The sequence below is a fragment of the Camelina sativa genome, chromosome 17 (genome assembly GCF_030686135.1).
Source record: "Camelina sativa cultivar CO46 ecotype springtype chromosome 17, ASM3068613v1".
In the NCBI taxonomy this organism is placed as follows: Eukaryota; Viridiplantae; Streptophyta; class Magnoliopsida; order Brassicales; family Brassicaceae; genus Camelina; species Camelina sativa.
This window is the reverse complement of record NC_141896.1, coordinates 38715024-38736314: the sequence shown is the minus strand read 5'-3', so window position 1 is coordinate 38736314 and position 21291 is coordinate 38715024. Positions and strand designations below refer to the sequence as shown.

The following is a 21291-nucleotide window of genomic DNA, read 5'->3' as shown; positions in this document are numbered from 1 at the left end:
AAGTATGAAACCCGCGACATTAGATAGAAGAGGAAACCAATTTTTTTAGCAGCCATCGGCCACCAGGATATCCTGGAGCCATGAGAGACCGCCCAACGCTAGGTATGATTGGAGGCGGCTATCCAGTGTAACACTTCTGGCAACATTCCGAGCTGCCTTATTAGCTGTAGCAGCGACCTGTTTACACTCCCAAGATATTAAACCGAGCAAGCAATTGTGTATTTCTCGGAGGAGGAAACAATACCGAGGCCAGTCATGTAGATGGTTAATAGCCTTAACCACCATCACACAATCAAACTCAATGATTACATTATCAATATGCATAATCTGCAGGGCTTCATCATCCATTTAAAGACCTGTAATCCTACTAGTATTATAGGAACATCTGAGAGCCTTTCTCGCATGATAAACCACCGTCCATACTCATCTCTGAGAATCCAACTTCCTCCAATCATCGAGGATTTGTTTCTCCAAGAGACACCTACATTACACTTTAGGACCCCCGAAGGTGGTTTGCTCCATCGTGGTTCCATTATCATCATCTTTTTGTCCCACGCTATGTCCAGTGGCGGAGCTAGGAATTCAGTTTACCAGGGTCAAATTTTTTTTAAAGGGTCAATTGTGTTATTAAAATTTTTTATGGGGGTCATTTGTGCTATTTTATCAAGGTCAATTTGATTTTTTTCCTAATATTTCACCTAATTTTATAAATTCACCAGGGTCAATTGACCCTTATGACTCTGAGCTGCCTCCGCCACTGGCTATGTCCATCCATTCTGCAGTTTGTTGTGCTTCCTGAGATGCTTTGAGCACCAAGTCTCGAACATCACCTTTTTTTCCCTTGAAAGATCAAAGTGTTTCGATATTTCCAAATTTTCCACAACAACTTGGGAATTACAACTCTTGTTTCCTTAAGGATAGCATTGTTGCGCACAATTTCAGCTAAATGTTCCTAATTCTTCGCCACATCTGTATCAGAGAAGCCTCCATAAGGCAAAGGGATATATGCTAAAGCAAAAGCTTGGCGAGATGCATGACAAATCTAATCGTTTATATTATTTAAAGTTGTAATTTCCAAAATTTACAATTTATATCAATTGGTTTCAAAATCTTAACAGCTAAAATTTCTTAAGCATTAAGCACAAGTATGTACAATGAAAATTTTCACAAGAAAAGTTTCTACATAAATTTTTTTTTACAGTCTCATGACTCATCATCACTCATCAGCTTGAAAATGACTCGGTCGTAAATAATTGGCACCTCATCATCTAAGCACCCGTCAAATGTACAATTGTTGTTTTCCTTTACAAATCAAATTAGCTGAGCCCAGAAAAAAATAGAAAAGCCCAATAAATTCGCACTTTGAGATGATATCATAATTGGCCCATTAATAAACCCAACCAAATCCAAAAAAATATTCTCATTCATTGCTACTACATGAATGACCAAAAACACCCTTCGCGTATCTCGAGACCTCTCCCTAAACCAAGTCACAACGGCCGGTGTAAATAGCCTCAACTTTGAAGGGTGTTTCCGGAAACCTCAATTTGAATCCCCCAATGCTCACAACGCTTTGCTTTCTTGCTCTCTCTCTGTCTGTCTTTTGTCCTTTACAGTAATTTCACATTACTACTACTCTCTTCTTCATCTCCTTCTCTGACCGTTTCACTCCTCCAGCTCTCATATTCTCTCTCTCATCTTCAACCCTCTCTCTCTCTCTCTTGAAGCTTTGGACGAATCTGTCTGTAAATTTCCAAGGAGACATTTTTGTGGGTTGGTATAAAGAAAACAGAGAGATCTATTTCCTGGTGAGTGGTTTAATAATTTTTTTAATTTTTTTTTTCATTAATTCAATCAAGTTTTCGTTTGTTAAACATTCATGTGGGTTTCTGGTGAATGATTCGATTCCATTATTGCTTAATTTTTTTTTTTTGGTTTTACACAAAGTTTTAGTTTTTATTTTCAATGGAAGTTTCATGTCGCTGGCCGTGGGCCTAATCCACCATTGTTGTTAGCTAATACACTAATAATGTCGACTTTAATTTGTTCATCTTTTTGTATATTTAGTCGATTCTCTAAAAGGGTTTTAGGACTTTCTTCTTTTACAGCAAAAAGTTTGAATCTTTTTGTTTTTCCTTTTACTCATCTCTGTTCTGTATTCTTTTGCTTTCTCATTCTTGAGTTGATTTGTGGTTTCTGTTTGGGTTTCATTTTAGTCTGCAGGGGTTTAAGCTGAAGTTGCTTTGTCGATTCTTCTATTTCTTTCTTCAGATTTACTCTACAATGAAGTGAGATTTTTCGAACAAAATAAAATAAATTAAGAAAGAAAAACTTGGGACGGTAGCAAGGTACGACCTTTGAGTCTTTGACTTTATTAAGTTTTGTTTGTTATAGAAACTTGCTTCTGAAAATTGTCAAGTGTTTTAGTGCTTATGTTCACATCTTCAAGTCTCATAATCACTCTTTAACAAATCCTCTTCTTGATTAAGCTCTCTTGGAGGGGTTTAATTTAAGCAATAATGCTCTGTTTCTAGGGTTTGTAGATGAGAAATGTCTTCAGGTTCTGTTTGGTTAGCTGCATAGCGTCTTAGACCGCTGTTGGTAGTGCGTTCTAGAGTCTAAAACCACAATGAGACATTGTGGGTCTTGTGTCTGATTGTACTAAATGTGTTTGGTGGGTTTGTCAGGCATTGAGGTTGTCCTCTTGTTTCAAATGGTTAAAAACTAATTTTTTACCCATACATTTTGGTTTTAAGGTTTGTACTGTTTTCACATTAGGGTTTTTCTTTTTCTTTGTAACAACATAGTACAGTAATATAGATTTGTTTCTTAAATGCATCTTTTCAGAGATGTGAAAGTTAACAATTTCTACTTAATTATTCTCTCTGCATAAGTCATGTGTTTTCTGCAGAGATTATATGGGTGCAGTTTTTTTAGTATTTGTTTGATTCTGTAGCAGCACATTTTGACTAAATAGCCTCGCAGAAAGAGCTAACATATTCACATAAAAAATAAGAAAGAAATAAAAAAGTAGATTGGGTTCATTCATATAAAGAAATGGTATGCAGACAACTTGCTTATTCTTTTATTCCTACTCTTTAGAAAAATAGCATTTTCTAAGCATGAACCATTAACTCTTCACAACTCTTGATGAATATTTTAAAGAAGTATTGATTGTATATATGCATCTTTTGTGATATTTATGTGTAGATCTCTCTTTTGTGAATTGATCACTCTTTTTGAAAACATTCTTTTACTTTGAGCCTTTTTTTTTTTGCCTATAGTTACTTCACTAGTTTCTTTGGTAAAGCAAAGTCCTGTTCTGAGAATATCTCAAAAGATGCTTGGCCCTCCATTAACGGTCCTTGATCCAAGTATTAAAGCTTGTTGCTCTTTTTCTTTATGTATCAGTATCATTCATCATTACAAGTCTCATTTCACTCTCTTTTTTTCCTTTGCTTTTTAATTTCTTTTGCGGTGATTCTTGTCTTATTTGTTACTGTGTTCTTGATACTGTTGTCTCCTTACTAAGCTCTTTTTTGTAATGGATCTGCAGATGGAGACTGTCAGACCAATGGTTGTTGTTCCTAAGGAGGGTAAACTCAGACGCAAGTTTGCTAAAGTTCTTAACATTCATAAGCTAATGGGTGTTGCTCCAGAAGAGGAAATGAAGAAGATAAAATTTGATTCCAAGACTGCTAATTTGACTGAATCTTTCTACAAACTTGAGGAAGAGTATGAGAGAAGTCTAGCATTGGAAGCTCTTCTTGCAAAGCTTTTTGCAACGGTTTCTTCCATCAAAGCGGCTTATGCACAGTTACAGCATTGTCAGTCTCCGTATGACTCAATTGGGATTCAAAAATCAGACAACTTGGTAGTCGCCGAGCTTAAGACATTGTCTGAGCTGAAACAATGTTTCTTGAAGAAACAAGTGGATCCAAATCCTGAAAGAACTCTGGTTCTCGCGGAGATTCAAGAGCTGAGGAGTTTATTGAAAACGTATGAGATCATGGGGAAGAAGCTGGAGTCTCAGTACAAGCTCAAAGACTCAGAGATTGTATTTCTGAGAGAGAAACTTGATGAATCGATGAAACAGAACAAGTTGACAGAGAAGAGACTAAACCAAAGTGGACAACTTTGCAATCCTCTCGACAACCTTCACCTATCAGCGCTAAACTCAACGCATTTCGTTACTTATCTGCACCACACAGTCAAATCCACCAGAGGATTCGTGAAGCTAATGATCGAACAAATGAAGATCGCGGGATGGGACATTTCATCGGCTGCTAATTCGATCCAGCCTGGTGTTTTCTATCACAAGCAAGACCACAAGTGTTTCACTTTCGAACACTTTGTCTCCAATGTAATGTTCGAAGCGTTTCATCTACCTTACTTCTCAACCTCAAGCAGCGATTCAAGAAGCTACAAGAAGAAGAAACAGAGCAAAGCAGAGAGGGAAATGTTCTTTGAGAGGTTTAAAGAACTGAGGTCAATGAAAGCGAAAGATTATCTAACGGCACGGCCTAAATCAAGATTCGCTAGGTTCTGTCGAGGAAAGTACTTGCAGCTTATACATCCAAAGATGGAGCAAGCTTTCTTCGGACACTTGCATCTGAGGAACCAAGTCTCGGGTGGTGAATTCCCAGAGACGAGCTTGTTCTCTGGCTTCCTCGAGATGGCGAAAAGGATTTGGCTTTTGCATTGCTTAGCTTACTCGTTCGAGCCTGAAGCTGAGATCTTTCGAGTACCAAAAGGTTGTAGATTCTCTGAAGTGTACATGAAGAGCGTAACGGAGGAAGCGTTTTTCCCGGCGACGGAGAGTTCGCCGGAATCAGAGCCGCGTGTAGCGTTCACGGTTGTTCCAGGGTTTAGGATCGGGAAGACCTCAATACAATGTGAGGTCTATCTCTCGGTTTCGTGATCACCGTCCGATCTAAGATTCCAAAACGGACGGTGAGGATTTGTTGGATTGAGATGGTGGGGCATCAAGGACGATTTGGTAATTTCGACAATGTGGGAAAAATTATGTGGGCCGTTGGATCAGAAGTAGCGAAGTAGTGTTTGGTCTTAATGTGTCTTTTGAGTTTTGTCGATATTATTTTAGTTCAGAGAACACAAGAGGCATCTTTTAGCTGTTGTCCATTGAATATTTTCTCCTTTTTTTCTAATATAATATGTAAATATTTTATGATTTGTCTTTTATGTTTTTTTTTATTAGCCTACTTAGCTCGGAGAAAAAAACAAAATAAGGAGCGTAACATTGGAATTCTGAATTAGTGATGTATCGAATTTTTTAGGGGAATAAAAGATTTGGTAAATGATTGAAATTTCATTAATATTTAAAAACTTGAAATGTTGGTAAGAGACCAGTAGTAGTAAATTAGCATGTATAATAAGCATTGGATCCATTTCGAAATGTATTGCTGGTCTATGAACCATCCAGCACTATGTCTCCCTGTCTCGTGTTGGCACATGCACATTTACAATTTTTTTTTTTTTTTTTTTGATAAAACACATTTACAATTTTCCTCCACCATTTTTTTTGTTCATTATTTAGGTTTTTAAAATTCTTAGATAATTGTTGGAGAAGTTAATAATATGAATTTAGTTTTTGTATTTAGTTTTAGATTTAGATTTTGGTTTTAGCTTTTTTTTATTAGAAAAATTTCAAAGAAAATAGGTTTTGGTTTTTGAGAAAAATTAACGTAAAAAAAAGAAGCAAAAACCACATTTCCTAAATTATAGGATAACTAAAATTCTAGAATTGTGAATGGGAAATTACAACAAAATAGTTTAAATGTTAGAATAACCAAAATTTTAAAATATAGTTTAAAAAAATATATGATACTACAGTATTAATTTCTTTTAAGTATATGTAGTTTACACGTATTGGTATTTGGTGTGCATTTATTATATAGTTTTGTTTTTTTGTATTTCAATGTTTAGTGATGAAGGCGTCAAGGCGATGATGCTTCTCTGTGCCGAGAATCTAACATCAATTGACGAAATATTATGGTGGGGTTCGAGATCTATTAACCAAAAGGACTGAAATATAAAATCTTGAAAAAACTTGGTTTCAATGTTTTGTCGGAAATGCTCCTTTTTTTTTCGGTGTGATAAGCTCCTTTCTTTTTTCTTTCACTTTAATTGTATTTATTTGGCGGTGCTTTGAATAAACTAGATTGATGATCTTCATAATTTTTACAACCTCTTTGATAGATCTTTTGGGTCCATAACTCATATCCAATATCTTTTACATGCTCACCCATGGATGGGTCTTTAGGCATGTACCGGTCGTTTTTTTATTGCAGACATATTTAGAACAAATGTAAGAGGAAGTCTGCCTTTCCAACAACACACCATTTTCTTTCCCAAGAATTTCATATGAGAGACAATGGGTGTCATATGAGAGGAACAAATTGTAATGGAAATTAATTCATATGACTTCATAATCGAAAAAAATAAAAAGAACTTGATAGGGCCGATATATACACAATGACACTTAATTTGCAAAAGCGTCGATATATACACAATGACACTTAATTTGCTCTATTACTATTTATACTTCAATAGCGACCACGAGAAGATGTTGATGAAGAGGTAAACTATATATACAAAGCTCTAAACACAAGAGTTGATATCTTAAAGGACCTAAAAAGCTCATAGAAATATAAGAATTCTTTGAAAGTGAAACATTTATAGATAAAATCCAAACAATCTAGTTGAAAATTATAATATAAATTATAAAGTCTCAAGTTATAAAGTCTTGAACACACTTAGACTAACTTCAAATCCTCTACAAAGTCTAAAAAGATCTGAACGAAAGTTTGAAAAGGCTTAAGCAACTCTTCAAATCCCTGAATATGGATTCTTGTATAAGTCTTGTTCTCGATATTGTAGAAGAAAATGTAGAAAGGCTTATACCACGACGAAAACACAATCTCTCCGGTAGCCGTCATTCCGACAAACCTGTTATCACGGTAGACTATGTCTGGCAGTATGCATATACGTTTGGACCATTTATGTTCTCCAACATCTTCTAGAACATACAACCCAGATCTTTCGTTATGGAGTGAACCAATATACTGATGTACACCTAATTTACCTTTGTAATTGAACAAAGTTAGCTGCCGAGTAGAGTAGTTCATGTATGGTTTTAATTTAATAAAGCTGAATTTCTCAAGCCCAAAATCGAAGCAAACCATACATTTAGAACGGTCACTTGGAAAATAAGCTACGTAATACAAAACACCATTGATGCATATTTCATCATCAATAGAATAATGGGGAAGTACTGGGTCTGGGATCGTCCTCCATATACGTTTTTTTCCATTCTCCAAAGTCAAAATCCGATGAGTGTTGGGTGTTCCATAACGTGACCATGTCATGCACAACACTTTGAACTGTTTGCTAATCGGATCAAAGCCGAAATAGCTTTTTCCAACACCCGTCGCTTTCACTCTGGGTAAAGATATGGACTCTCCAGTGACAGGGTTACAAATCACCCGCGCTTTTTTTCTTCGAAGGAAGACCAATCCGCAGAGCTCGGTACATTGACGAGTTGGAAAGTATTTGGCCATGAGCTATAGACTTTGCAGAGACGCTAGAGAATATGTCAATAAGAAGATCAACTGGTATTGGGTCTGAGTATTCTCTTACCGAGTTTGAAGATTGTGAGACATTCTGCTCCAAACGATTTTTTTTCTTTCTTCTTTTTTGACTGCGCTCCCGATGATGATCTTTCATGGCAAATGTTTCAAACCCTATTATTATCTCTTTACAAAGCTTGCGATGAACGAAATTTACCTTTATAATGCTACGATCCTAGATGGGCTCCCTAGGCCCAATTACTTAATTAATCACCTAATTTTTTTTCCCCTAATTACATAAATTATCTATGAGCAATACCAAAACAGAGTCAAATCATATTTCAATCAAATGACGCAACGCTTTGATTCATTTGTTCATTCCGTTAAGAAATTTCAATTCTTCGGTTAATTTAACGGAGAGTTTAGAGTCATGGTTAATATTTTCTTATAGATCACTTCGTTGTTAGTACGTTAACGATGTAACTATCCCAAATGATTACAAGTAACCAATTTACCTTTTACCGAGACACTCTTCTTCTGCTGTCCGAACTCCGAAGACATAATGTAGAGTATAAATCTTTTACAAGACCTTTGCATTGTTGAAAGGATATCTATACTATTAATTGGGGAGTACACATATGGACAAAAAAAAAATAAAAACTATAACATATATTCATGTTATCAAACAGACCAATTTACCTATATAATTAAAAAAAAAAAAACCTTTCCTAAAACAATGGTAACAATTATTAAGGAAATAAATGACTTTTAACATTGCCGAGCAAGATTATAATGGTTCCAACATTATCCCATTTTAAAGTCAATTATAATTGACAACTAGAAAATGTAAGTAGAAACAAAATTTCTACGACTATAAACGTGCATCATCATCACAAAAGATTAGAAAGAGTATTAGAGTGGCATAAATGCAGAATATTATAACCCTCTGAAATCAATCCTAAAATTTGGAGAAAATAATTGTGAGGACCTATAGAGTGGGTTAACATGTATATCTTTTTTATTGTCTCAAACGACATAACAACTTTAATTGTATGTTAAAAGTGTTAGATTCTTTTTAGTAAAGCAAAATATTTGACATTTTTAATTAGAACTGAAATAATATAAAGCTTAAAAATATATTTTTTTAACGCGTAATTTTCAGTTTTTAAAATATATTGTACTAATCAAAATTGTAATAGTATGAAACTATGAAAGTATTATAAATTTTTAGAACGTCTCATAAAAAGTTATTATATTTAGACAAATTATTTTATTTTGAGCCAAAGTATATATATATATATATATATATATTTATTTATTTTCATAATACCTAAGACTATTAATTATAAACTCACAAAAATCAAATACTTTAAATAATTAATAATATATCCAACTGTTGTTAGTTTGTAAATATTCAATACTCTTTTGCAAAATCAAACCAATTTGAATTTTTCTGTTTTCCGTTTTAATATGATTACTTTTTGTATTTTTTTGGTTATATTTGGGTAATTTTGGTTAGTTACAGTTATCTACTAAATATCCAAACCGAACCAATATTTCTAAAATATCTGAATGTTTATTATATAAATATATCCAAATTAACCGAAACCTAATGCAACCCAACCAAAAACAAATAGTTAACCGAATTCCCAAGCCTAATTTTGACTCTTGGTTCGAGTATTCAGTTAAGAAAAATAGTTCATCATAACTAACCAAAGAACGGGTTATTGTCTGAACAAAAATTGTTATTATAATTCTGTTCTCAATTCGAGTATGTGGAACTATTTACTATTGTAGATCTTGCGAAACATGTATTTTTAGAGTCAAACGATTTTAAATTTGTGGGACTGGTATAACATGCCGGGATTGATCCCTATTTAGATTATCAAGTTTACAATGTTTTAATTTATTTAAGCATTTTTTGTCCAATTTGATAGTTTATAAGTATGACATAAATTTAAATGATCAATCTGGATTAGCTAATGCTAATCATATATTTTGACTTTACATTTCTTTTCGGTTTTTGTTTTTTGTTTTTTTATTCCTCCTATCAAACCAATACAAACAAAAACAATAACACTATGGCTCATATCAATTAAAAACAATCTACTCATATAAGTTGGTATTCTTAACTTTTAAAGATATTTATCTAACAGTTCAATAGTAGATATGAATTTCAATATCTTGAAATATGATTTCTCAGATAAATCATAATTCTGATATATAAATTCCAAAATCTTGGAAAAGAAAATTTTAAATAAAAAAATCCTGCACGTACGTGCGGGTCCAATCTCTAGTACTCCCTCCGTTTCAAAATATAGGATGTTTTAGAGAAGTTTGTTGTTTCATAATATAGGATGTTTTCAAATTTCAATGCAACTTTTAGATTAGTTTAGTATTTTGTATTATGCAGTATTGTTTTTGATTGGTTGAACTTATTCAAAGTAAAGTCTTCTTAATCTGTGTATTTTACTTAAAACATCCTATATTTTGAAACGGAGGGAGTATATATTAAATTGAATACAACAAAGACAATGAACAAAGCGCACAAAAGAGAGAGAGAGAAAAAAAATTCACCTGCTACAATTAGTGGTCATAATTGAATTGGTAAAGTCTATGCATGGTTTCGTGTAGAACAAGGCAGATACTACGTTTTGTTGGATACTGAGAGTTGACTTCCACGATTTTTTCAGCTTATTTTACAACGCTACACAGACGATTAGTACCCATGATGAACAAATTGGTTCCGAAATTGATTCATATGATTTTAAAACCTTAAAATAAAAAGACTTGATGGGGAAGAAATATGGTTAATAATGGATGGCTTGCAGAGTTTTGACACACAAACGACACTTAGCTATATATATAGACTATATTGATGAGTTGTGAGTTAGAAGAATTGTGGTGTAAAATAGAATTATATTAGCTCTGTTTAATAAAAAAATAGAATTATATTAGCTCTGTTTCTAAAGAGGAACAATGTTTTTAAGAGCTGAACTTACAAAAACTTAATATTTTCTACATAGTCCAGAAAGATGTGAACAAAAGGACAATACGGAAACATTTATATTTTAAACCCCTCAATATTGATTCTTGTATAAGTGTTCCTCTCGATACTGTAGTACAAAATGCAGAAAGTGTTTGATAGGTTTGATAGACAGCCAACAGTACCCGTTGCTTTCACTTTGGGTAAGGTTATGGACTCTCCAGTGAAGAGGTTAGAGGTTATAAATCATCCGCGTTTTTCTTCCCCAGTTCTGTAGGAATACCAATCCACGGACTACTTGAGGACTCATTGCATTGGTTGCATTGATACCAGATGGAAGATATTTGGGAAAACACTTATGACTCTCATTGCATTGGTGGCTACAAGAGTAGAGTTATGATTGGGAGGTTGAGGCGAAGAGAAGACAAATGACTCTCCATTAACTGTGAAGAAGAAAAGGATTCGTCGACGACCTACAGTCAGGTACAGCTCCGTGAAATCAGGACGGTTAAGTAGGGATTTCCAGAATTTGGATACGCAACGAAACCTAGCTAAAGACTTCCCCGGGACTCTCGAAAGTATATCAAAAAGAAGATCATCTGGGATTGAGACTGAGTTTTCTTCTCTTACCGAGCTCGATGAGGGTGTTATCACTAGACCTTCTGAGAACTGCTGCTCCAGATTATTTTTCATGGCGGCCGATGTTTCAAACCCTAGAATCACTTTTTCAGAGCTTCTTTTAATGATGCACGAACGAAATTGAGCTGATGACGTTTATATATTGCCACGATCCTAGATGGGCTCTTTAGGCCCAATTCATTAATCACCCTTTTTTTTTGTCCCTAATTACGTAAATTATAATTATCTATCAGCAATACCAAAAAAGATGTTAAGGCTTTGATTCAATTGTTCATTGTTCCGTTCAGAAGTTTCAGTTCTTCGGTTCATATAACAGAGAGGTTAAAGTCAGTCACGGATAATATTTTCTTATCCCGCAAATGATTACCACCAGGAAGCAATTTGCTTTTACTGATGAGACACTCTCTTCTTTTGTCCAAAATTACATGACATAAATCTTTTACAATACCTTGCTTAGTTCAAAAGGATTAGTGGATTGTAATAACAACTTGGTAAATACGCCTGAGTTAAAAAAAAAAAAACAAACTAAAGTAAGAACAAACGTCGTTTTTATCTAACTTAAATTGAATTCAAAACCACAAATAAATTAAACATAGCGCACTAAAACAGAAAAAAAAAAGTTCCACCTCTAGTGTTCATAATTGTTCAGATTCTCCGAGGTACAGTATACGAAACAAGCTTACTAATCCTAAGCTTAGTGAGCATTTTTGTTCAAATTTGTATTTGTTTCTCCGATAAAAGTTCGAATCTTTAAGACCTAGAGAATATTTCCTCTACCAAATCCAGAGGAAAATCGGGCACCATCATCCACACAGCTCCCAACGAGAGAACAACGTTAGGGTTCGGTTATGTTTTTTTCTTTTTACGTTTGCTCCTAACTATGCCCACATACTCCTTATTTGGGGCGATCACACTTCGCACATTTCAACTCCTCTTAGCACCAGAAACTCATTCGCCGGAGAGGCTTTACCAATGCCTCTGTTTTCGCCAATGTTGCAAAGTGCAAAACAGAGGAAATATGCCCTAATTTCAGTTAGTATCGCCATTATCGCTATTAATGTTAGCTCTTACTGATTCAGTCAGTATCGCCATTGTCGCCTTTGGTCACTTTGTAATCAAAACACCTCATGTAATTACATCATCATTTGACTAAATGGTTTTTAAAAGTTTAATTTAAAAAAGAAACTCTCAAATCCAAACCAAAACTGGACAACACAAAGAAGAAAGGAACCATAAAAATATCCATTATATTAATTATACAAACAACATTATAGCCTTGAAATTTCATATCACTGGATGATCAGCTACCAAATGTTTTTGTTTTTGAACAAAAAGAGGATGGGCAAAATAATTCACTTGATTTGAAATAAACTTGGAACATAATTGAAAATAACTGGCCTCGAATTATGGCTTACCCGACCTTGGATGGGGGTTTCTGTGTAATATTCACCATCCTCTCCAATAGTGTATACTTCTACTAATTTCCCGCCGCACACTACACATATATTACAACACAAGGACACTTTCTTCTCCGCATCAATTAATAGACTCGTGAAAATGTCAAAAGGATAACTGAAAATAGGTAAATCCACTATATAGTATTTGCTCCACAACAACTCTGATTCTATATCAATTTTTTTGTTGGTTACCCACATCTCTATCTTTGACCTATCAAAGCTCCGTTTTAATGCCGAAAGCTGTTCTTCTCTACCAACTGATAGAGTCACTTCACCATGAATCTGAAATACGGGAAGACGTAGACGTTTAAATCGCTCTGCTGTAAAATCAAAACAAAGTACGAATTCATAATGTTCTTTTGTATCAGTAGCAACCCAATAAGTATTTCCTTTCAAAGACGATGATGCACCACTTCCGTAACCATGATATTGTATATCTATGGCCCAATCAAAACCAACGTCTTTAAGAACCCTCCATGAATCAGAGCTAAACTCATATATTTCAAACTGCTTTGTACTAAAATAACCCCACCATCTTAAGATTTTGTAGCTACGACAAGATTTGTTGTTTTGGATATATCCTAGAGTAAACCTAGAGTACACCTTGTCATCAGTTGTGCCTAGGATCCACGTGGTTTCTCCCAAACACGGATTCCAAACCACGAGTCTACAATCTTTGGTGTGGCATAACAACAAACCATCGCAATAAAAAACGTCGACTATGTCAACTTCTTCTAAACTAGATTGGGAATCCTTAAGGCCAAGTGCGCCTTCAAACTCCATAGCAGGAGGAGCAACGTTGAGATTGACGCTCACTGGACAAACCCTATCCCCATTCAACATGAGAACCATAGACTCCTTTGGTGCTTTACTTAAGTGCTTCTCAATGAATCTTTCATCTTTGAATATAGCTTTCCATCGTTTGCAAGTTGATCGTAACCTTTTCACAGATGTTGCTGGAACCCTGGAAAGAATTTCCTCGACCAAATCTAGCGGAAGGTCGGACATCACCGTTTGTTTTCTCTCTTTGTGATATGATCTCCCAAGGAAAACGAAAGCGACTACTTAGGTCTCTTAAAGTAGAAATGGGGGTTTGTCCTGATCTAGTCTTTAAATATATATACTTGCTTTTTATTTTTAACTTTTTATTTTTATTTTTCCATTTTCCTTAGAAAGAATAAAAAAGGTCATATAGTATATGTAGTATTAATAAAAGATGAAGGGAGTCTCTTTAACCATGACACAAAAGCATGTTACAATTATTATTTTGTTTTTGATTAAAATTTAAATCATACATTAACTCTTAATTATATGAAAAATTGACATGTTTCAACTTATTATTAAATAATTAAAATAGAATTAGCTATAAATAATATCACACACTTATTGTAAATAGATTAAAAAGAATTTCTTACTGAATTTAATAAAATTATACATAACATAATATCAATATTTTGAGTGAGAACTTATTTCATATTTTTGCTATGTTTGTGATAATGTATCAATACAATAAAACACAATGTATTGCTTTCCTCTTCTGACACATCAGCTTCTGTATTGAACCAGGTGTTGACACCTCAGTAAAAATCAACAACCTATCAAATTATAACAATTAATACAGGTCAGATTTTCTCTTTCTTTTGTGGACAAAGAAAATAAAAAAACACTTGGTAACACTGCGTTTAATCAATTGTTAAATTTATGTTCTTTCGTCGCTGTCTCTTCCTTATGTCATACCAACCTTCAACCGACTGTTGTTTATCCCATGGCTCTCTCTACCAATCTGAGTGGATCTGAGGCTGATGTAAGCCCCATCGTTGGTCGATTGGATATGGTGGATTTCTTATGCTTTATGATAATGGATTACCACGTACAGCATCGTAGTGGTTCGTCTCAGCGATTGTTTAAGTATGGCGGAGCAATTCTCTGCCTTCGTCACAATACGAAATCGTCGAGGTTCGAATTAGCTCTATGTTATGCATCACTAGTTTTGGTTGCAATTCAATTGGTGACAGCTTGTCTTGTGGGAATGTTGTTAAAGAAGTGAGACCAGGGTTCGAGGAACGTCTGACGCACCAATAACCTACTGGTGAATTTGGATGAATAGTTCCTTTCCACAGTGAGGGGTTAGGATCGATGCCCTGTAGGGCCAGCTTCGGGACTATGGGGGCAAGCTAGCAGTGGGCTAGTAGGATCAACAGGACGGGTTATCACATGATCAGACCCCACTATTTTAGTTTCTTGATGTTTTGTCTGAAAAGTTTCAAGATTTGATTTTGAGGTGTTGGAATGTCTCTCTTTTTTTTCTTCTTCGAATTCGTCTGAACAGATCTCTCTGTTTCCCTTGGAATTATCGATCTCTCAATCACTCATGCTGTAAAGTATTAGGATCATCCTCCATCTAAATCCTGATGAGTCTTCTTTACTTATTTACTTGGTTATTGCAAGTTAGTCTGATTTTGCAATGATGCTGTCTGGAAACTATATTTGGTAAATGAGAGTCACAAGGGTTAGTTATCACCATTTTTATCCATATATTTCTACTAACTGTAAACTGTAGGATTCTTTAGGGCTATAACTAAATGAATTTATCGTCAATGCATTAGTCAACAAAACAAAGAGTCATATATACATGATATTTTTTCATACCACCATTACGTTAGAATGGCTTAGAGATAGGGACAATAGTTGACTTATTATGCCTCCGTCTAAAGTTCATATGATAAGTATCTCTCTCCACTTTTTTAGAGTGACTAAGAAACTAATGTATCTGTATGGACATTATGTAGAAGATGATTCAGATTCTTATATTCATTTTCAGAATGCCTCCTTCTCCATAGCTGAAATTGCTTAGGACGAAGTTTAATTCTTAAAAAACTGAGTTCTGTAAAAATGTTTGTTGTTGTCCCTTTTTTATTGCAGCTCTTGGAGAGCAAGATACAAGAGACAAAAGCAAAGAAAGATATGCTCCTTGCACGTGCTCGAACTGCCAAGTTTGTATCGGTTCCTTATTATCCACAAACAACATTCACTGTTTGAAAAAAAAACAAAACAAAAAGCACTTCCAAACCAAGTACATAATATACTTAATTGACATTAAAAAAAAAACTACATCAATCCAAAAAAAAAAAAAAAACAAATACAACGAATCAAAACCACACAATGAATCATCCACAAAACAATTCATAAATAAGATGCTAAAGATATAATGAATTTCTAATCCAACACAAACATACAAAACAACACATAATAAAAAAGAAAAAAAATAACCACACACAATAATTAAATTACAAAAAAAAATACACATAAAAATCTTCCCTGCAGCGTAGCGCGGGTACTATCCTAGTCTTATATAATATGAGAAAGTTTTTCCTAGCTTTTGCTATCATTTCGACATTTGGCATCCTCTTTTGATTACTTCAGCTTTATTTTTTTTTAATATATATGAAAATTTTTGTCATTAATTCTTGGATAACGTATTACAAAAAGAATCACATACTAGATATTTTTTCATAATTTTGTTAATATGATAATTTGATAACTCTCACTTATTATCCTAGAACATGATTAGGAATCTCAACCATGAGAGTACTATCCTCAAAATAAGTTGGTGATGTTGTACGATAAAGATTGCGAATTGTTGGATCCATCTTCGCTACCCATGGAAACCGTAATTGACCATCTTCCTTGAACTCTGGTGGAAGTATGTCAGAAGGTGGACTTACATTACCCGTGATTTTTGCAGTCTCGGATGAAAGTAAAAATTCAGGGATTGGATCTTTTAAATTCAAAGGAATTTTTAGAGGCTTTCCCCAAGCTCCAAGAGAAGGAACGAATAGAACAGGAGATTTTACATCAGATACATCAGTCGGAGCATAATCAGTCATTTGAGCTGCAGACTCTGTGATAGCATTGGAGGCATCAACAACACTCAGGCTCGACGCATTATGTTGGTCCGGTGATATTGCTGCCGTGATGTCAAGTTCAGTCACCATCAAAGAGGAAGACAACATACATATAGAGGCGGAGGAGAAGAAGAGAGGCTCGCCAGAAAAACGTTTGTCGGAGAGAGCAGACTATAGTTTTAAATATTATGAACCCGGTTTCTTAAAAAAATTTATGGTCCGGCTCTGTTGTTCAGACCACCACCATAGACTTCCCCCACTTTAGGAAGACACTATATTTCACTCTATTTGTGACCTGTTCTTCCAACAGAGTAGAAAGCGACTTAAAATAATCCCCCAATTTCATCACTTTTTATAGAGTTGCAACTTGCAAGAGGGGAGAACCAAATCTTGGTGCAGTGACTCCATCTTTGGAAGAAAAGGCAAACTGGTTTTGTTGCATAACCCAGCAGATGCATATCCTCCAATCAAAATATTGTACATGAAACACATGACCCATACGATTCACCATTTTCTTCTGAGTAATCAAACATTTTTTTACCATTGTCAAAAAAAAAAAAAATCAAACACTTCTTTAGCGAACGAGGACTCCAATATATTAATTTACGTTATTTTTCTTTTGCATCTACCTTACTTAATTTGAACCAAACTTGGAACATAATTGAAAATAACTGGTCAGGAAATGCATACTTCGTTTGTAGTAGAATCCATACAAGGGACTTCTGTGTAGCATCATGCATCGTCCTCTCCAATAGTGTAAGCCAAGTTCCCGCTCGTCATAATATCCACATTACAACACAAGGCCACTTTCTTCTCCTCGTTGATTAATAACATTGTTGTTCTTTTCTTGTAAATTATTGTAAACAATATTGATTATAACGAATAAATCTTATATTTAAATGTAATTTGTTAAAAAGATTACCAAATTTGGATAAATACTCTCTAAAGTTCCCACCACATCTTTGAATAGAGCATTACATTGTTTGCAAGTTTAATTTTAAAAAAAAAGAATCTCAAATCCAAACCAAAACTGGACAATACAAAGAAGAAAGGAACCATAAAAATACCAAAAAAATATCCATTATATTATACAAACAACATTAGCCTTGAAATTTCATATCACTGGATCAGCTACCAAATGTTTTTGTTCAAAAACAAAAACAAAAAACGAAGAACAAAAGAGGATGGGCAAAATAATTCACTTGAATTGAAATAAACTTGGAACATAATTGAAAATAACTGGCCTCGAATTATGGCTTACCCGACCTTGGATGGGGGTTTCTGTGTAATATTCACCGTCCTCTCCAATAGTGTATATTTTTACTAAGTTCCCGCCGCACACTATACATATATTACAACACAAGGACACTTTCTTCTCCGCATCAATTAATAGACTCGTGAAAATGTCAAAAGGATAACTGAAAATAGGTAAATCCACTATATAGGATTTGCTCCACAACAACTCTGATTCTATATCAATTTTTTTGTTGGTTACCCACATCTCTATCTTTGATATATAAGAGCTCCGTTTTAATGCCGAAAGCTGTTCTTCTCTACCAACTGATAGAGTCACTTCACCATGAATCTGAAATACGGGAAGACGTAGACGTTTAAATCGCTCTGCTGTAAAATCAAAACAAAGTATGAATTCATAATGTTCTTTTGTATCAGTAGCAACCCAATAAGTATTTCCTTTCAAAGACGATGATGCACCACTTCCGTAACCATGATATTGTATATCTATGGCATGATCAAAACCAACGTCTTTAAGAACCCTCCATGAATTAGAGCTAAAATCATATATTTCAAACTGTGGTTTACTGAAATAACCCCACCCTCTTAAGATTTTGTAGCTACGACAAGATTTGTTGTTTTGGATATATCCTAGAGTAAACCTAGAGTACACCTTGTCATCAGTTTTGCCTAGGATCCACGTGGTTTCTCCCAAACACGGATTCCAAACCACGAGTCTACAATCTTTGGTGTGGCATAACAACAAACCATCGCAATAAAAAACGTCGACTATGTCAACTTCTTCTAAACTAGATTGGGAATCCTTAAGGCCAAGTGCGCCTTCAAACTCCATAGCAGGAGGAGCAATGTTGAGATTGACGCTCACTGGACAAACCCTATCCCCATTCAACATGAGAACCATAGACTCCTTTGGTGCTTTACTTAAGTGCTTCTCAATGAATCTTTCATCTTTGAATATAGCTTTCCATCGTTTGCAAGTTGATCGTAACCTTTTCACAGATGTTGCTGGAACCCTGGAAAGAATTTCCTCGACCAAATCTAGCGGAAGGTCAGACATCACCGTTTGTTTTCTCTCTTTGTGATATGATCTCCCAAGGAAAACGAAAGCGACTACTTAGGTATCTTAAAGTAGAAATGAGGGTTTGTCCTGATCCAGTCTTTAAATATATATACTTGCTTTTTATTTTTAACTTTTTATTTTTATTTTTCCATTTTCCTTAGAAAGAATAAAAAAAGGTCATATAGTATATGTAGTATTAATAAAAGATGAAGGGAGTCTCTTTAACCATGACACAAAAGCATGTTACAATTATTATTTTGCTTTTGATTAAAATTTAAATCATACATTAACTCTTAATTATATGAAAATTTGACATGTTTCAACTTATTATTAAATAATTAAAATAGAATTAGCTATAAATAATATCACACACATATTGTATATAGATTAAAAAGAATTTCTTACCGAATTTAATTAAATTATACATAACATAATATCAATATTTTAAATGAGAACTTATTTCATATTTTTGCTATGTTTGTGATAATATATCTTATATAATATGAAAAGGTTTTTCTAACTTTGGCTAACATTTCGACATTTGGCATCTTCTTTTGATTACTTCAGCTTTGTTTTTTTAATATATATTAAAAGTTTTGTCATTAATTCTAGGATAACATCTTATTATATAAAGTTGGATTTTGAAAGTTAGTTATTCACAAAATTTTGACATGTGTCAACTTATCAATATCAGATTTTGACATTTGTAAAAGTTAATATCTAATAGGAGAAATTTGAGATTACAACAAAAACAAAATAATTTGTTTTAAAAAGTACTAATAATGTGAAAAGATAATTATCAAAAGTTACAGAATTTATAAAAAAAAAATACAAAGATTTTTTTAAATAATTATAAGGAGATTATATATATAATTCATAAAATTTGAAATTATAATATTATTTACTTATTTTTAATTTTAAGTTATTAATTCTATAAAAAAAATAGAAAAAGGGATTAAGGAAAATATACAGTTAATTATTAATTCTAAATTTTGTAAATACTCACTTCTATATAACCATAGATCACCTCATATTTAAATAATTTATTCAAAAACAGTGCTTTCAACTTTGTTTAATTGGGCAATTTTCTTTAATGGGAAGGGAAATTTTTCTTATTTTTTTAAACCAAAAATTTCTCCTACTTTGTCATTTTCAGTTGGAAATAGGTAAGATTAATATGTTGACACAAAAAAAAATTAATATATGTATCTTCTTATCTTAATACTGTATTTTAAAATCTATTGTAGTATTATTAGATTGTTTTATTTAATTTATATTTTCATCTTTTAATTATTTAAGATTCATATATTATCATGCTTATAATTTTCTATTGCTTCTTTAATTATGGCAAATTAATTTTCTTCTAATTTCTCAATCTTGTTTGGTTGGTCATAAACCCTTTTTTTTCAAACATAATTGTTACCATTATTCATTCAATCCCGAAGAAAGATAATGAGTAGAAGCTCATCAACCTAATGGATGGACAAAATAGGCTAATCAAACACAAGCTTACAACAAACATAGATAGATAGATTGGAAAACATAAATCATTGTTGATAGATCCATAGAAGCTCAAAGACTGTGACATCCTGGTTTGCGCAAAGGTATAAAAGAATTGATTTGGCCACATATGTCACTAAAATGCACTTATTTTTAAGGTCAAAGGTCCTGAGATAACTTCATGATGGGTAACCTTCTTGGAAGTGATTGTCGGAACTGTGCAAGTGAGGACAAAACACAGAAAAATATCATTTGTTAATTTGTAGGATCGGTAAACAAGTTTTTAAAGACTCCTAGACGTAACAAACCGGCCATCGAATATGGCTGGATCCACGGGCAGGGAATAGATGTAGGGGCCACTTAGGAAGATGGTCCCATGAACTGAGAGTGGACATGAGCTCACTAAACAAGGTGGCGGTTGAGGCGTTACAAAGACAAAGGCTACATCATGGTGTGTCAAAGATCCTTCCATGAATACATTGAGAAATTTAACATTAGTTACTATCAAAAGATTTTGTGACGTTAGAAAAATGTTTTTACTTTCATTGGTTGTCAGAGGCTCGGCTCATGTTCTCACCACACAGGAGGAGAACAGAGCCGAGGTTCTCTCTATGGTGAAGAAGATTGAACACAAGGTTATCTCCCCAAGAGAGGAAGGTGGAGGAGGTTTGACGCAAGGTTATCTCCTTAAAGGAGGAAGGCGGAGCCAAAGTTCTCTACATGGTGGATGATATTGGACGCAAAGTTCTCTCCATAAGGATGAGGGCGGAGCCGAAGTTTTCTTCATGGTGGTCATACATTATTGTGATGATACATCATTGATTAGTATATTATGTAATATATTTTTTTATTCAAAATTTTTTGAACCAACAATATCAGTAATTAAAAAAATTGTGCATAA

The 21291-nt window shown here is 33.9% G+C and overlaps 2 protein-coding genes, 1 long non-coding RNA gene and 2 pseudogenes across 9 annotated transcripts; 2 read left to right on the top strand and 3 right to left on the bottom strand.

Moving 5' to 3' along the window:
- The first annotated feature begins 1583 nt into the window (after window positions 1-1583).
- On the top strand, window positions 1584-5193 carry LOC104758686 (protein GRAVITROPIC IN THE LIGHT 1). Of its 5 annotated transcripts, none has more exons than XM_010481590.3 (3): window positions 1595-1808; window positions 2217-2348; window positions 3557-5193. In XM_010481590.3, exon 3 carries the CDS (start codon window positions 3557-3559, stop codon window positions 4919-4921), a length of 1365 nt encoding a protein of 454 aa, XP_010479892.2. In that variant the 5' UTR covers window positions 1595-1808; window positions 2217-2348; the 3' UTR covers window positions 4922-5193. The 5 variants fall into 5 exon arrangements, with proteins under 5 accessions (XP_010479894.2, XP_010479892.2, XP_087350718.1 ...); XM_087494592.1 differs by having other exon boundaries at window positions 1599-1808; window positions 2224-2348; XM_087494593.1 differs by having other exon boundaries at window positions 1606-1808; window positions 2272-2348.
- A 1583-nt stretch (window positions 5194-6776) lies between these two features.
- LOC109129981 (putative F-box protein At1g53360) lies at window positions 6777-11277 on the bottom strand. Its single transcript, XM_019239052.2, has 2 exons — window positions 10939-11277; window positions 6777-7583 (listed from the first exon to the last, which is right to left on the bottom strand). Exons 1-2 carry the CDS (start codon window positions 11266-11268, stop codon window positions 6777-6779), a joined length of 1137 nt encoding a protein of 378 aa, XP_019094597.1. The 5' UTR covers window positions 11269-11277.
- Window positions 11278-12438: 1161 nt separating this feature from the next.
- LOC104758684 (F-box protein At3g22700 pseudogene) lies at window positions 12439-13756 on the bottom strand (annotated as a pseudogene). The gene has a single exon (XR_015586510.1). The product of XR_015586510.1 is annotated as an F-box protein At3g22700 pseudogene (transcript).
- Window positions 13757-17640: 3884 nt separating this feature from the next.
- Window positions 17641-19049, bottom strand: LOC104760011 (F-box protein At3g22700 pseudogene; annotated as a pseudogene). The gene has a single exon (XR_015586509.1). The product of XR_015586509.1 is annotated as an F-box protein At3g22700 pseudogene (transcript).
- A 1545-nt stretch (window positions 19050-20594) lies between these two features.
- LOC147924877 (uncharacterized) lies at window positions 20595-21291 on the top strand. Its single transcript, XR_015586511.1, has 2 exons — window positions 20595-20841; window positions 20947-21291. It is a non-coding gene; the product is annotated as an uncharacterized LOC147924877 (long non-coding RNA).